We start from the raw sequence: 17,839 nt of genomic DNA, 5'->3' as shown, positions 1-17,839 counted from the left end.
GGATGAGTATAAACAGAAGGGGTACTTTACCATGTGCTAGTTATAATTGTGGTTTCTCATTTACTGGGTACTTAAAGTGAGATAAATAACCCAGAATCACTTCTGAGGCTTCTTTCACCCATGGTCTTATGATGGGAAACTGTTTTAAGTAAGTTTCTTTAGGTTCTAAGTCACAGAAACCAACCTGACTAGTTTAAGGATTCCTTAGCAAACAAGCAAACAATAACTACAGAATCGACAAAAGATCTAGTGAAAGCACACAGAAGTATCTTACAGATTCCAAGTGAGAATTGATTGGTAAATCTTTGCAGAGATTATCAGGAAGCAGAGAAATTTATAGACCACAGTTCATATAGTCCCACAGTTCATATTCCAGTGTCCCAATGAGAAAATTACATTGGCTCATCTTGGGCATGGTGTCTGGTCCTACTCAAATAAAATATAGCCTCCTGCGGCCTGCCATGGTTGATTGTAGGTGAATGGGGGTTTTCAGTCAAGGCTAGACACATCTCCTAAAAGTATCCAGGAGTATGGAAACTCTTGCCTCATTTGTGGCTAGTGAGGCAGCATGGCCTTGTTCATCACAGAGTGACCAGTGTGGTGTGGTGAAGCGGACAGAATCCAAAGTGCCTGGTTCACATCCTGGCTGTACTGCTGTAGTTGTGCAAGTCCACGACACAGTGGGTGTATTACAACTTGATGTACCAGTTGAGTGAGAAGACTAAAGAAAACTTATGTGAAGTGGGAGGCAGAGTACTTGCACATAATAATGGCTCAATAAATTTAAACGTAATTATTATTAATAAATATTAATACAAAATATGAGTGAATCAAAATTTTTACAACTTTCAATGGAAATTTTGTTAGTTTAAAGCCTAGTTTTACTGGGCTTTAGTTTTACAATTTTTAAACTACCAAAGCGTTTTTCTATGAGTTGGAAATAAGACATCACTAAATTCATGTTAAGTACATAACAAAGTATCATGAGTATTTTTATAAGATGATGGTAAAAATTATGATTGCTATATCCTTGCTGTTTAGTTACCCATATCTACAATTACACCTTTATTAATATAGCTCTATCTAGGGTTGGCTGTATACTCTTTAGATTTCTTAACACCTAGCATCACATGCTATTTTTGTGGTAACACTGCATGGTTTCTTTTCTACTTTTATCTTTGCAGGTGTTAATTGTGAAATCAATTTTGATGACTGTGCAAGTAACCCTTGTGTCCATGGAGTCTGTATGGATGGCATTAATCGTTATAGTTGTGTCTGCTCACCGGGATTCACAGGTAACACCTTTTTTGTTGGGAGGTCCCTCCTTCAGCCCCATCACTTTGGGAAAAGGGGCATATGAAGGAAAATCACTTTTCAAATGTTTCCTATTTTTTTGTCTCTTCGAAGGTTAGAAATGTGTTTCTGTACTTCTCTGGCCTAGTTTTCTACTTATAGGCCTTCCATAAATCATAACATGAAACTTTTCCTCAGTTAGGGTTTTTAGACCACATGTTTTTGGGTTTTTTTTTTACATTTTATTTATTTTTGAGAGAGAGAGGGAGACAGAGCACAAGTTGGGGAGAGGCAGAGAGAGAGAGGGAGACACAGAATCCGAAGCAGGCTCCAGGCTCTGAGCTGTCAGCACAGAGCCCAATGCGGGGCTTAAACTCACAAGCCGTGAGATCATGACCTGAGCCAAAGTTGGATGCTTAACCGACTGAGCCACCAGGTGCCCCTATAGACCACATGTTATAGCTACCTGAAAAGCATTTCTAGTCAGACCATGAGTTTCTGTCACTGTGCTTGAGTTATATAGCTTTTACTGCCACCTTTAATTTGCTACACTTAGTGAATGCCTTCTACAAAAGTATAGCCAAGATAAAATTCTATGAAAACACTAAATGCTTTTTTCTGAGTACTTCCTCTTATGGGAGATTGTTGGATGAGGCCAGAACTTGGGAGGACCAATGTAATTATTAAAAGTAGCCAGAACATTTACACATGCACGCTTGTGTGCACACACACAAACACAAATCTCTTTCTCTCTTTTTTGTTGTAAGATTGCCTTTATCTTTTACCCTTCCGATCCAAAAATTGCTAGAGGCTATTGAGAAATCTGAGGCACCTTACTGAGACACCTGTTTGTTAATGACATCATCAGAGGGCATATACAGTGCCTATCCTATTCTTTCTAGACGGTCCCACACGCAAGCAGGCACTTACATAATAATGTTACCATTTAATAAGTACCATGTGATCATTTGCAACCAATGTGAGAAATTTCCCTCAGAGCTTTTTAAACTATGACCTCCAAAGGCATTCAGGGCCAAGTGAAGTGAATGTCTGCCTCTTGCTTGCCGGGAACTTACTTTCTGCTGTATTTCACAAACCTTTTTCCTGCTTGGGTATGATCGCGGGTGCTAGGGAGTAATGTTTTCGGCCCACATGGGTCACCATAATGTCTTCTCAGTGGAAGATCACTCAGAAGACAAGTATGATGACAGCCATCGTATCTAGTGCCTAGCAGTGCTGGTAGTAGCCAGCTGTACTTCTGGTCCTGAAACTTGATACTGCAAGATGAAGTGACAGCCAACTGAATACACAAAAATTCCTGCTAGGTAGGATAATAGGTGCATTTTTGTTAAATAGGTAAGAAGAGAATAGCTACCACTTATTAAGAGCTTATTTTGAGCTAGGCGTTAGGTACCTAATCTCATTTAATTATCCACAGCTATTATCATTCCTATGGTATTGATGAAAAATCCAGAGCTTGGAGAGGTTAAGTAACATTACCAGTGCACTATGGCCAGGATTCCAGCCCAGGTGGTCCTACTCTAGAGCCTATGCCCGTTCTCACCTCACCAGGCAGCCTAAGTGGGTGCCTGTTGTGACTTCTTTTTAGACATGTAAGCCGTACACTGGAACTTTTTTTTTTTCCTGAAATACCAGTAAGTCATATTCTCTCTCTTTTTAACATTCAGCAAACCAAGAAGGTCAAGGAGGGAGGACATAGGCTAAAATATTCTAAAATAAACCTAAGGTGTAGCATGAAATTACATAACCAAGAAGTGGAATGTTTTGGTTACTGGGTGGTACTCTGTTCTTGGAACGATTTTCTATGTCTATTTTTTTTTCAGTTGTTTTTTGCTTTTTTAATCAGCTGCCCAAAATACCACAGACAACTGTGGTATTATATATACATGAGCTTAGATGTGAGATGTTTTATTCTTTCCTTTGTTTTATTTTAACACTAGTACTTTTTTTTTTTTTTTTTACAATTCTCATAACAGCTTTGACAGATTTACATGAGTTTTTCTTTTTAAGACTAAATTCTGTATTCTCCGCAGACCTCTTGTTTTTAATGTTTATTTATTTGAGAGAGAGAGCGCACATGCGTGTGCATGCGTGCAAGCAGGGGAGGGGCAGAGAGAGAGAGAGAGAGGGAGAGAGAATCCCAAGCATGCTCTGTGATAACAGCCTGGAAGCCTGATGAGGGACTTGATCTCAGGAACCAGAAGATCATTCTTGAGCGAAAATCAAGAATCGGACGTTAAACCAACTGAGCCACCCAGGATCTCTTTATACTTACTGATTGAATGGGAAATGTAAGAAATCAAGTGATACTTCTAGAAGCTACTTCTCAGTTTACAAACTACTTTTTCAGTTTTGCCTTCATATTTATTATTTTGCTGACTTCTTATAACAGTCCATAAAAGCAAATAGGTTGAATAAGAAACCAAAAGCACAGGTAACAAAAACCAAACTAAACAAGCAGGACTCCATTAAACTAAAGTGCTTCTGCACAGCAAGGAACAATAAACTGAAAAGGCAGCCTATAGAGCAGGAGAAAATATTTGTAAACAATATATCTGAAAAAGGGTTAATATCAAAAAAATATAAAGAGCTCATACAACTCAATAGCAAGGAAGCAAATAATCCAATTTAAAAATGGGCAAAGAGCAAGAAAAAAAATTTTGAAACTATGTATGTTGATGGATATTAGCTAGACTTACCACAGTGATCCTTTTGTAGTATATACAAATATCAAATCATTACGTTGCACACCTGGGACTAATATGTTATATGTCAGTTATAGCTCAATCTTTAAAAAACACAGGCAGAAGTAGCTAAACACAACTTTAGAAACTATTATTGGAAAATTCCCAGGAATTTCCAGATAGAGGATACTGGAAGTATCTACTGTAATTTTCAGAGCTACATGATTTAACCAGAGACTGATTGTATTTTTAAGTTATAAATCATTATTTGTACTTAGAAACCCAACATCATCTGAAACAGGTAAAGTTTTGAAAGCCTCATAGTCTGCTACACCGTAGTGATTTTCAAAAAGCATTTGAAAGGCTAATCATGAGTAACAAGTCTACCAAAATAGCTAATCCTCACTATAATGTCATTATAAAACTAATCACGAAAATACCATAAGAAAACATATATATGAGTTTTGTAATCTCTTCTCTCTCTAAATTTCTTTCTTTTTTTTAATTTTTTAATGTTTATTTTATTTTTGAGAGAGAGAGAGTGACAGAGTGAGAGCAGGAGAGGGGCAGAGAGAGAGGGGGACACAGAATCCGAAGCAGGCTCCAGGCTCCAAGCTGTTGGCACAGAGCCCGACGCAGGGCTCGAACTCACGAACCAAACCATGAGATCATGACCTGAGTTGAAGTCGGACGCTTAACCAACTGAGCCACCCAGGCGCCCCTCTAAATTTCTTATAGTAGTTTCTCATCAGTAGTGAAGTGTATAAATGTTTATAAAGTATAAATTTATAATATAATTACGTTTATAAGTTATAAATTATTTAAATATAGAACCACTAGTCTAGATTAAGAGACCCTGAATTGTTTTCTCAGTTACCAGAAGACAATAAAGTTATGCTTAGAATACTCTTCTTTCTGAGGCAGGAAATGGATTAATACAACTCTAAGAATGAAAGCAAAATGGCTTTCTTTTTAACCAATATAATCATTAAATTAAATTATATATTTATAATTTGTAGACATTGAGCATGCAATTGCTTTTTGGTTCTTTGGCCCTCAGTTAACCTAATAATGTCATATCCTGAACAGGCACACTGCTAAGAGCAAGGAGTCTTGCAGTAATACTAAAATCAATTCATACTACTCAGCCACAAAAAAGAATGAAATCTTGCCATTTGAGACAACATGAATGGGCTTTATGCTCAGGGAGATAAGTCAGAGAAAGACAAATACTGTATGATATCTCTTGTATGCAGAATATTAACAAGCAAAACTCATAAAAATAGAAGAAAATGGTGGCTAGGAGGGGCAAGGCTGATTGGGGAGATGTATTTAAGGGTGCAAACTTGAAACTAGTAGGTAAATAAGGTCTGGAGATCTGTTGTACCAGCACAGTGATTATAGTCAGCAATACTGTATAATAAACTTCAAAGTTGCTAAGAGAGTGAGTCTTAATTGTTCTCAGCACAAAAAAGAAATGATAATTATGTGACATAATAGAGGTGTTAGGTAACATTAAAGTGGTAATCTATTGCAATATATAAATGTATTAAATCAGTACGCCATATACCTTAAACTTATACAGTGTTATACATCAATTCTATCTCAATCAAAATATTAACAAAACACAAAAAGTAGATAAGGAAGTTTTATTATTCCCATTAAACAACTAAGACAACTGAGAGAGAGAACTTGATGTGTCCATGCAATGTATACAAATATATTTTGTATATTTTGAGCCCCCCAGCTAGTGAGTCATACAGCTAGGATTGTGAGTTCCCAGAAGGCAGGAACCTCCCTAATCATCTTTTTAGCCGGTGTCTAAACACAGTGTCTAGCATGGAAGAAACACTCAATAAATACTTCGGAATGAATGACTAGAACTCAAATATGGGACTTCTCACATCCAACTCCAGACTCTCCAGTCTGGACTATAGCATGCTTTCATTTATTAAACACTAATTTGTTGAGTACCTACAAGGTGAGAAACATTGATTAACTTCTCATTCAGTAGTTCCTGAGTCCAATAAGGTCCATAGCCTTGTGCTGGGCATTTCTGATGCTGGGTGGAAACTCCCTAGGGGTAGGACCTTGATAGTGAAGCAGCGGTCAGTCCACATGGTAGACTGCAAAAGGAGGCACTTAACCCTCCTCATTAAAGATGGCTGTAACATTGATTCTGGGAAGGGTTTTTAAAGCAAATGAGGAAAACGTGAGAAGAGTGGCTTCTGAGAAAATGCTTCCTAAAAAGGATAGAAAAAGAAGGCTTTTTCCTCTTATTTTCCACTGAAGAGCAGGCTAAGGATAGCTGTGTAAAGAGTTCTGGCTCATATCTTGGTGCCAGTGGCAAATGTCTAAAAAAAATTCTGAGGTTGAGGCTAAGAAAATAGTACTTTAAAATAAGTTATTAATAAAACACTTAAGAGAAAAACAGCAACCACTACCAGATTATGGGACTTTACCACAAGAACCACCAATAATGGTTTAGAGAGCAACAGAGAGTGAAAAAAATGTTAATACCCATACTTTAAAGGGGTGTGGATCTATTTCATTTGGAATTTCCTGTTCTAAATGCAGGGTTACTCTTTCTTAAATAAAAGTGCATGTTTTTATCTGAATCAGAAAATTGTATTCTTTGAAACTTCTAAATTCCTTCACAGCAGTTGCTTGTTGCCACTCATTTACAGAATTATGGGTTATTTCAAAATTTTATATCATTTTGGAATATATAGTTAAATCTCAATTATTCAAAATTTAACAAAGCTAAACTCTTATAAGTGGCACGCTTTCTTCAGCTTAAAGCATCAAATGTCAAGGTTATAGCAGACATCTTTTCCAAGCGCAGTCTTGGGTAGGTTTTAGAGGAAGAATATATTCACTTAATTTCATATATTCTGAGCATTTACATTATTACATGAAGATAAAGTAATAATTGTCTACATCATAGTTTTTCAAAATGGAATATTTGAACCATCTGCATTATTTAAAATTGGCTTTCTGGACTCCATGCATCATAATCTGTGGTGAGAGGGCCTAAGAATCTCCTTTTAAAACAAGTATTTTAGGGGCACCTGGGTAGCTAAGTCTGTTAAGCATCTGACTTCAGCGCAGGTCATGATCTCACAGTTCGTGAGTTCAAGCCCTGCATCAGGCTCTCAGCTGTCAGCGCCAGGGCCTGCCAAATATCCTCTGTCTCCCTCTCTCTCTCTCTCTGCCCCTCCCCTGCTCACATACACTCTCTCCCTCTCTCTCTCTCTCAGAAATAAACAAACATCAAAGAAGAATATAAAATAAAAATAATAAGTATTTTAAATGATTCTTTTTGCACATTAAGGTTGAGAACCACTGGTCTAGATTAAGAGATTGAATTGTTCTCTCAATTATCAGAAGACAATAAAATTATGCTTAGAATACTCTTGTTTCTGAGGTGGGAAATGGATTAATACAACTCAGAATGAAAGCAAAATGGCTTTTTATCTACTATAACATTAAATTAAGTTAATAGCTTATTCACTAAGTATTCCAGGTGATTGAGCTATCCCATATGTGGAAATGTAGGAAGTTGACTAACTGAAAAAATTAATGCGCAGTGAACCAGCTGAGAGCAGTGATAAAAGCTTCTTCGAGAGTACTCAGAATAGCAGCAAGAGGAACAGCCAACTTTGGTAACATTTGATGTTCTCTTTTTGAATCCTTGTGGAGTTTCTGTTTCTAAGATGGAGTAAAGAAGAAATACATATCAAAACAGTGCAGTGCTGTTCCAGCATTTCGTTAACTTGGCTGCATTATCAAGACTGTGCTGTTTACTACTTCCTCACATGGTGCTAAGTGCTCTTGGGTGTCTTATTACTTAAATCCTGACATTTGATGCCCAAGGCATCTTACAGCCTGTGCAGAGAAAGTTGTCAAGACAGCATCTCCCATAGTTCTGGGTCTATTCCCTAAACATTTTGGATTTGACAAATACTGTTTCCGTCCTCTTCAGGGCAGAGATGTAACATCGACATTGATGAGTGTGCCTCCAATCCCTGTCGCAAGGGTGCGACGTGCATCAACGACGTGAATGGTTTCCGCTGTCTATGCCCCGAGGGACCCCATCACCCCAGCTGCTACTCACAGGTGAACGAGTGCCTGAGCAGTCCCTGCATCCATGGGAACTGTACCGGAGGCCTCAGCGGGTAGGTGGCTGCCATGTATGAACAGTTCCTTATTGACTTATGTCAAGCCGGTGGGTTTCGGAATGGGCCATGCCCTGTGGAAGTCTGTCAGGGACCTGAGCTGAGACTGAGTTGCAGATTTTGGTAGTCTCCTTGAGTCTTCCAAACCACCACTTGTGCTCTGCCTTCCATTGCTGAATAGGTAGAAAATAGGGCGGGGCGGGGAGGTAGTCAGTTCATGGGAGAAGTCCAGTGTTATTTTGTGAGCCTTTGGCAGTTGTGCTTTTAGTAGTTATTAAAAGATTGAGTTCTGAGGGAGGTTCTATTTGATTTTTCCCCTGCTTAAAAAAAAGCTCCTTTCTGTTCTATCACAGTACCAACGTGTGCCACTGAAGTGGGGCTGGTCTCACCTGACTTTAGACGTGACCCTGATAAGACATTCATGGTTTGCAAGCCTCTGAGATTGTGTGATGTGTTGATAGGTACTTTTCTAGACACTCAGAGTGTGATGTTAGGTCACAAGAGATAGATCTATACTCTTGTATGCTGGCCGGAAGATAGGGCTCTGGGCATTGCCATTTGCCATACTTAACAACAGGTGAAAGAACAAAGACTGTATTTAGAGGTAAAGGAAAATCAAATTATTTCCAGATGAATTACCTCGGTATTCCTGTTTCAGACTATGGTAGCCTGCAAAGCATCCCAACCCATGTACCTTTTTCCTAAAGATCTCCAGACAAGAGAGGTTTTTATTTCCTGCTAACATAGTATAAGTGTTAATAATGTTCAGATTGTGAACAATGTACATATATTTTGCATACCTTCATTTGTGTTCCTTTTCCTGCTCAGTTTACCCTAGGTGCTTTCTGGGGCAGGGTTTCAGGAGAGAACAGCAAAGCATGTCTTGGAAGTCAGACATCCCAGGAGCTCTCAGAGAGGCTTAGAGTCTCTGATACTAACCTACTTCTTGGGTGTCTGTTTTGCATTAGAAACAGATGATCCTAAGGTTTGCTTTATTTTAGTTTTATATATAATAAAAGTGCAGATTTATCCATGTTAATGTGCCTTTCAGATTGACCCAATGTATTGTACCAAACACTGTTTACACATGAAAGCTCACTATAATTAATTAATTTCTCCAGCATCTTAGTGAGCTGGGAAGCACCAGAAAAATCTGTTTACTGAGTAGTCCAGGTGGGACCACATAATTCATACTGTGTCCATGGCAATCCAAGTATAGGTTCAAAGAAGAGTAGATTAGCTTACCCATGAGCTCCTCTGTCCCTCATTTCTTCACCAAGTCTTGGATTTCATCTAAGACTCAATTGTACATTCGTCCTCCACAGTCAAGAATACTATCTATCTCCTTTCAGATACAAGTGTCTCTGTGATGCAGGCTGGGTTGGCATCAACTGCGAAGTGGACAAAAATGAATGTCTTTCTAACCCATGCCAGAATGGAGGAACTTGTGACAATCTGGTGAACGGATACAGGTGTACTTGCAAGAAGGGCTTTAAAGGTGAAAGCTGTAGTGCATATTTCTATCTCCCTTCATGCAGTTTTCTTATTGCATATTCTTTGACTTACCTCTTCCTTGCCCTTTCTCTATTCCTATTCGCTCATATAGCAAACATAACTTGAGAAGTTAATATTTATAAGGCACTTGGGGAGTAAAAACATAAAGATATATAGATTCTACTAGCAGAGAGGTGAACTACAGGACTATTTAAGCTGAGCAGCTAGGACTCCACTTATACAACTTTGGAAAGATGTTCTAATTGTAAGCTTCATGGTGCTGGTTTGATTCTGTTGGAATTCACAAGAGATCTGGGGAGTAGCATGAGAATATTGCCTTATTATAATTATGATAGCAATAATTCCATGGAAGAATCCATGCATTCCAAACTCTTCCAACAAATTATCTTACACATTGAGATAAAATATATAGCCAACTAGGGCCTTCTGGAAACATGTATTATAATGGGTGTTGTATAAAATCATTTTCTGAGTTGTTATTGTTGTATTTCCACCATAAATTTTCTTTTTTTTTTTAATTTTTTTTTTCAACATTTATTTATTTTTGGGACAGAGAGAGACAGAGCATGAACGGGGGAGGGGCAGAGAGAGAGGGAGACACAGATTCGGAAACAGGCTCCAGGCTCTGAGCCATTAGCCCAGAGCCTGACGCGGGGCTCGAACTCATGGACCACAAGATCGTGACCTGGCTGAAGTCGGACGCTCAACCGACTGCGCCACCCAGGCGCCCCTCCACCATAAATTTTCACTTAAAAACTCATGAGAGTGAAATCTGTGGGTAAATCATTTATCTTGTACTCCTCTATCCACTTAGTCATTGATTTCCCCACTCAAAAATTGTGCCAGGCTGCCAAGATACATCAGTATGTTTCAGAGTCAATTTACTTATTTGAAAGCTTTCTGAGAGTATATATATTTTAGTCATTAATTTTCTGATATATTACATTTGCAAAGAAATTTAAAAGCACTTTTATTTCTTTGTTTCCTTGAGACTTGCTGATCAAGGAACTAAATAAAACTCAAAATGTAAAATCCCAAATTGTACGGCTGGTGAGTAGAAGAGTACAGTTTGAGCCCAGACCTCTGTGCTCCCAGACCACCGTTTTTTTACAGTGCTGTAGTTGCTCTATCTTGAGGCTCTGTGTCAGGCTCTATTGAAGATGCAAAGGTGTGTAATATTTGGGTACTGGTCTATCCCATTAATGCTTCCTTACTTTTGTCTTTTTCACAGTGGGAGTAGATACCATGTCTTGGATCAGGGGAAAACAGTTTTATGGCTTCAGAAAGTACTACCACATCAATGGTAGAGACTGTGCATATGAAAGAGTGGGCATAAATCAGAGGCTTTGATTATGCATTAAAAAAATATTGTCCCTTGATAAATTATACCCCCTTTTTAGGCCCTGACAGCCACTTTGTATAGAAACAGCTGATAGATCAGCAGATTTTTAACCTCAATGAGCTTCTTAGTCCATTGTTGAGAAATTACTTATATTTGGAGGCATATTCAGCCTTTCAGCTATTAGAATATACTTACTCCATTCATTCTTTTAACTGTCTTTTACTGACAGACTATATGTCAGGGACTTGTCACTGAAATGAACGAAGAGGTGTTCCAGGAGCCTAAAGAAATTCAGTTTCTAAGGTAGTTCATATTTGCCATGAAGAGGATTGCTTAGTAATTGTTAAAAAAAATTTTTTTAATGTGTATTTATTTTTGACAGAGAGAGAGAGACAGAACATGAGTGGGGAGGGGCAGAGAGAGAAGGAGACACAGAATCTGAAGCAGGCTCCAGGCTCTGAGCTGTCAGCACAGAGCCCAACATGGGGCTCGAACCCACGAACCACGAGATCATGCCCTGAGCCGAAGTCGGACACTCAACCCACTAAGCCACCCAGGCACCCCGCTTAGTAATTTAAATAATGAGGAGGCTAACAGAAAGTTTCACTGTTTTGGGGTTTTCTCCCTTTCTGTCTATAGGCTATAACTGTCAGGTGAATATTGATGAATGTGCTTCAAATCCCTGCCTGAACCAAGGAACCTGCTTTGATGACATAAGTGGCTACACTTGCCACTGTGTGCTGCCATACACAGGTGAGTTCTGCAAGTGAAGGGACCAGAGGGGACCTGTGTTCTTGCCTTGTCATTCTAAACCTCTGAGTCTCAGAGACAAGAGTCTGTGGCCCAGTGATGCTTCTCTGAGGAATCACTCCCTGGTCACCATCCTGCTCTCACCGACTAGATCTTGAGCTCTGAGAAAACACTGTGGCTTCCCTAGATGCAACTGGTAGGCAAACTCACATGCCTTCTTTGTACTTGAGGGTTTAAATGTTTTTTTTAATTCTGTCTGACTGCTGGTTTCATTCATTATTTGACTGGACCCAGTGTTGTCATGGCCTGTGCTCTTAGTCATAGTTCAATAATAACAACCACCACCACTTATTGATAACTTACTATATGCCAGACACTTTGCATATTTTGGATTTCTTAATCCAGTACTCAAAATAATTCTGTTCCTATGACCATTTTATGCTGAGGCAAAGAAAAGTTACTTGCTGAAGGTCACAGAGGTAAGTGGTAGATCTAGGATTTGCCTCTAAGCCTCTCTCAGTCCAAAGTTTGTCTTCTTAACTGCCCTTCTTCTCCTTACATTCAGTACCACTACCTCTCATTCAGAGAGGTATTGCCCCTTGGATGACGATGACACACACAGAAGACAAGGGTGTGACTTCATTTCGTATCAGGTGTTCTTTGTTTCAGGTGGTATTTTAGGAGTGTGCTTGGACGTTTCTTCTTTGTGTTCTCCTGCCTCATTACTGCCGTCTTGTGATTGGTTGTATTTGTGTGGCTTATTTACCTCCTTATCATCCATTTTCTTCATCTGTGGAGAACAAAACAGAAACATGGATGGTGGCTTTGCATGTTTCTCTAGTATGCAGCATGCAGGCAGGAGCATGGCTGAATTCGTACTCCCATGATGGGCTGTTTGTAGTAGCTGTTACCAGTGACTGCGGCTGTTTAGTGACAGAGTGGCCAAAACCAGAACTCTGTTACCTGAAAGACTTGATGCGACGTTGTTACCTTGGCCCCTCTTGGGAAGAAATGTTCATATAGGCAGATAGGGTTTAGTCAGGCTCATAGATAAAAAATCAAAGTTATTGGAGATCCTTAGCTGTTCTCAGACAAAGGAAGTCTAAATGATGCATTTCATAATGACAGTGCTGATCACATTTGCTAATAGTAAGAGCATCTCCCAGCCGTAAAGACTGAGACTTGATGGCTGCAGAGAGATATAAGCAGGTCATATCATTATGCTCAGTCATATCATAGGCTTACCTGAGTGTAATTTAGGTGTTCAGCTCATCTTGAAAATACTTATTTTATCTTCCTGCTATCCAGATACCTTAAGAATATTTGGCTGTATGCTGGCCGTTGGTTTTTCTTCAGATTAAGATCCCGATAAAAGAATTTACTATGTGCAACTTTGGGAAATTATATTAGACTGAAAGCCTATGCATATTAAAATTTTAGTGCTGAGTGTAGCTAAAGGTTCTATCGTTGAGCTTTGCCACTATGAAGGGAACTAAGCAACATTGCCTTCCCTAGTGAGCCACTCTTCTGACCCAAATACCTTAAAAATGGGTTGGGTATGTTGGTGAACATCTGTGGTAATTTTTTTTTCTTCCTGAATATGAAATTTTAGGATAGAATTTTAAATTGAGTTAGCTGTAACTTGACTTGAAAAACACCCTCATCTTCTTTTAATAAAAGCATTCCTTTCCTTGTTTGCCTGTGCTGGAAGCTTATATTCCATATGCTAAGGCAGGAAATATTAATGTGCAAATTTCAATGTCATGTTGTTGATGTTGGTATGAGGAGGTATGTTACTAGCTGATCAGAATAACTTCACTGTTTCCTACCTCCCATGGCCTTCTGATCAACTCCATTGCCTCTGGAACAGGCCAGCAGAGGTGGTGAGGAGTAGAAGGCTGTATTGTTGCCTCTTCCTGGCCCACATGAAGGAGGATCTGTGTGGCTGAGCCTCTGAGCCACACAGACTCTTTGCTGTGGAGATGCAGAAAGTATTGCACCAGATGGACACAGGTGTCCAAACCCATGTAACCACACATGATAATATGGATGAGAGCAGCCCAGCAGTTGTTGAGTGCTCACTCTATATGCTAGGCTCTGTGCTAGTGAAGACTTCATGAACATTTTGTTTTTCACTTAATCCTCAAAAAGCCTCTGTGAGTTACATACCACCCTATTTCTCATTTTACTTATGTGTAAGGCTCAGAGCAGATTAATAACTTGCCTGTTGTTAATATACCAAGTTAGAGCTAAGACTCAGAAGACCCTAAGTCTCTCAGATTCCAAAGCTCTTAACTGCTACCTTAGTCTTGAGTTCAGAGAGCATCCTTTGGTTTAGAATTTGCAAAATTTCAGTTTCCTTGGCTATTTCTTTAAATCCTGTCATTTGCTTTACAGGCAAGAATTGTCAGACTGTGTTGGCTCCCTGTTCCCCAAACCCATGTGAGAATGCTGCTGTTTGCAAAGAGGCACCAAATTTTGAGAGCTACACCTGCCTGTGTGCCCCTGGCTGGCAAGGTAACAGTATGGGAGTTAGAGAAACCAGAAGCTTTAAACAAAGTGGTCAGATCATCAGATTAACATGGACGGCCCAGGTCTTCTGAGGCCTGCTTGTCATGAGCACTGGCTTTGTACAGGAATGACCCAGAAAGCCTTTTCATTTTCATGTCTTTGGGGCCCTCTAGTGGCTGGAAGACCCCAGCCTGAGTCTGAAACCATGATGTTCTCACAGTCCCTGGGCAATAATTTGCCCCACATAATTTTGTGCCAAGGGCACAAAGCCTTATGGGACTTCCCAAAGTGGGAGACAAACCAGAATATCCCCATCTACCCCAGCTGAAGCTTGGATCTCCCCATGCATTTCTGTGGGACTCACTTTCCAAAGACAGGACCATTCATTGCCCCTGTGTTTCTAGGTCAGCGGTGTACAATTGACATTGATGAGTGTGTCTCCAAGCCTTGCATGAACCACGGTCTCTGCCATAACACCCAGGGCAGCTACATGTGTGAGTGTCCTCCAGGCTTCAGCGGTATGGACTGTGAGGAGGACATCGATGACTGCCTTGCCAGTGAGTATGCCGGCCAGCTCCTAAGCCCCCTGAGGCATATAGGGAGCAGAACAGAGCCCAGTCGAGGCAGCTGCCTCTCAGTGCTGAGACTGGCCATCCCAATAGCTTGTCACATGTTTTTAATATTAGTATTTTTTATTTTTTTAAATGTTTATTCGGGGGGGAGCTGCACACATGTGCACATACGTGGGGGAGGGGCAGCGAAAGAGGGAGAGAGAGAGAGACTCCCAAGCAGGCTCTGTGCTGTCAGCGCAGAGCTGGATGCAGGGCTCAATTCTGTGAACTGTGAGATCATGACCTGAGCTGAAATCAAGAGTTGGACACTTCACTGACTGAGCCACCCAGGTGCCCCAATATTAGCATTTTTTAAATCTTCTTTGCAAAGCCAGTGGCTTTAGGAGTTGAGGCAGTAGAATCTCTTTAAGAGGTTCCTAACTGATTTTTGTATACTGACAAATTAGGGACAATGCTATGATAGCTTTTTTTTTTTAAAGCAGGTCCACTGAGGTATAACTAGTATATAGAAGTATACTACCAATATTTTAAATTTTTTTTTCAACGTTTATTTATTTTTGGGACAGAGAGAGACAGAGCATGAACGGGGGAGGAGCAGAGAGAGAGGGAGACACAGAATCAGAAACAGGCTCCAGGCTCTGAGCCATCAGCCCAGAGCCTGATGCGGGGCTCAAACTCACGGACCGCGAGATCGTGACCTGGCTGAAGTCGGACGCTTAACCGACTGCGCCACCCAGGCGCCCCATACTACCAATATTTTAAATGCACAGTGTTGACATTTGACTAAGAAACCATAAGTAAACATAATGAACATATCCATCCCCCTAAAAATATTTTATTTTGTAATTTCCTTCTTGCCCCTTCCCTGTCCCAGGCAACAAGGGATCTACCTCTGTCATGACAGACTTATTTGCATTTTTAATAATTTTATATAAATGGAATCATCTAATGCAAACTCTTTTTGGGGGAGAGGGAATATGACTTATCATTTAGCATATTATTTGAGACTCATCTATGTTATGTGTATTAGTTTTCATTCTGTTTTATTGCTAAGTCATGTTCCATTATTTGGATATACTTGAATTTACTAGTAGGACATTCAGCTTGTTTTTAAGTTTTGAGATACTATAAATAAAGTTATACTCTCTTGAGTAAATATCTAGGAGTGGAATAGCTGAATTATGTAGTAGGTATATGTTTCACTTTTCACCAAATTGTCAAAATGTTCTCCATTGGTGGTTCACCATTTTCATTCCCACAAGCACTGTTTGAGAGTTCCAGTTGAACCACATCCTCAAGAACACTTGGGTGTGATTGCCCTGAATTTTAGCCTTTGTAGTGGTTGTATATGGTATTTCACAGTGGTTTTAACTTGAATTTCCCTACCTATTAAAAATTTTGAGCATCTTTTCATGTGCTTCTTGGTCAGCCATATATATTACTTGGTATAGTATCTATTCAAAACTTCTGCCCACATGAAAAATTGTATTATTTGTCTTATTATTGAATTGAAAGAGTTCTTTATATTCTAAATACAAATTCTTTGTCAGATATTTGCCTTACAACTATCTTCTCCCAATTGTACCTTCTGTTTTTTCTTTTGAAGAGGAAGTTTAATTTTGATGAATTTCAGTATATCCATAATCTTCATTCAGAGTTCATCTTATCTTTTTTAACAAACCTTTGCCTAACCCAAGGTCACTGAGGTTTATTTTCTTTGATTTCTTCTAAATGTTTTATACTTTTTTTTTTATTTATATATGAAATTTATTGTCAAATTGGTTTCCATACAACACCCAGTGCTCATCCCAAAAGGTGCCCTCCTCAATACCCATCACCCACCCTCTCCTCCCTCCCACCCCCCATCAACCCTCAGTTTGCTCTCAGTTCTCAACAGTCTCTTATGCTTTCGCTCTCTCCCACTCTAACCTCTTTTTTTTTTTCTTTTTCCTTCCCCTCCCCCATGGGATCCTGTTAAGTTTCTCAGGATCCACATAAGAGTGAAACCATATGGTATTTGTCTTTCTCTGTATGGCTTATTTCACTTAGCATCACACTCTCCAGTTCCATCCACGTTGCTACAAAAGGCCATATTTCATTTTTTCTCATTGCCACGTAGTATTCCATAGTGTATATAAACCACAATTTCTTTATCCATTCATCAGTTGATGGACATTTAGGCTCTTTCCATAATTTGGCTGTTGTTGAGAGTGCTGCTATGAACATTGGGGTACAAGTGCCCCTGTGCATCAGTACTCCTGTGTCCCTTGGATAAATTCCTAGCAGTGCTATTGCTGGGTCATAGGGTAGGTCTATTTTTAATTTTCTGAGGAACCTCCACACTGCTTTCCAGAGCGGCTGCACCAATTTGCATTCCCACCAACAGTGCAAGAGGGTTCCCGTTTCTCCACATCCTCTCCAGCAACTATAGTCTCCTGATTTGTTCATTTTGGCCACTCTGACTGGCGTGAGGTGATACCTGAGCGTGGTTTTGATTTGTATTTCCCTGATAAGGAGCGACGCTGAACATCTTTTCATGTGCCTGTTGGCCATCCGGATGTCTTCTTTAGAGAAGTGTCTATTCATGTTTTCTGCCCATTTCTTCACTGGGTTATTTGCTTTTCGGGTGTGGAGTTTGGTGAGCTCTTTATAGATTTTGGATACTAGCCCTTTGTCCGACATGTCATTTGCAAATATCTTTTCCCATTCCGTTGGTTGCCTTTTAGTTTTGTTGGTTGTTTCCTTTGCTGTGCAGAAGCTTTTGATCTTCATAAGGTCCCAGTAATTCACTTTTGCTTTTAATTCCCTTGCCTTTGGGGATGTGTCGAGTAAGAGATTGCTACGGCTGAGGTCAGAGAGGTCTTTTCCTGCTTTCTCCTCTAAGGTTTTGATGGTTTCCTGTCTCACATTCAGGTCCTTGATCCATTTTGAGTTTATTTTTGTGAATGGTGTGAGAAAGTGGTCTAGTTTCAA

General features: G+C 39.7%; 1 protein-coding gene across 2 annotated transcripts in view; it reads left to right on the top strand.

The window, feature by feature from the left end:
• Positions 1–17,839, top strand: part of NOTCH2 (notch receptor 2) — a 173,627-nt gene that overhangs the window by 113,033 nt on the left and 42,755 nt on the right. For both annotated transcript variants that reach the window (XM_040471479.1, XM_040471478.1), the window contains exons 12-17: positions 1,185–1,295; positions 7,984–8,176; positions 9,529–9,674; positions 11,673–11,786; positions 14,181–14,300; positions 14,699–14,851. In XM_040471479.1, coding sequence (XP_040327413.1) covers positions 1,185–1,295; positions 7,984–8,176; positions 9,529–9,674; positions 11,673–11,786; positions 14,181–14,300; positions 14,699–14,851 — 837 coding nt within the window. The remainder of the gene's footprint in view (positions 1–1,184; positions 1,296–7,983; positions 8,177–9,528; positions 9,675–11,672; positions 11,787–14,180; positions 14,301–14,698; positions 14,852–17,839) is intronic.

Source organism: Herpailurus yagouaroundi, unplaced genomic scaffold (assembly GCF_014898765.1).
Source record: "Herpailurus yagouaroundi ecotype Mexico unplaced genomic scaffold, PumYag 77, whole genome shotgun sequence".
Taxonomy (NCBI): Eukaryota; Metazoa; Chordata; class Mammalia; order Carnivora; family Felidae; genus Herpailurus; species Herpailurus yagouaroundi.
The sequence above is the reverse complement of the archived record's forward strand: the minus strand, read 5'-3'. Positions and strand labels throughout refer to the sequence as shown.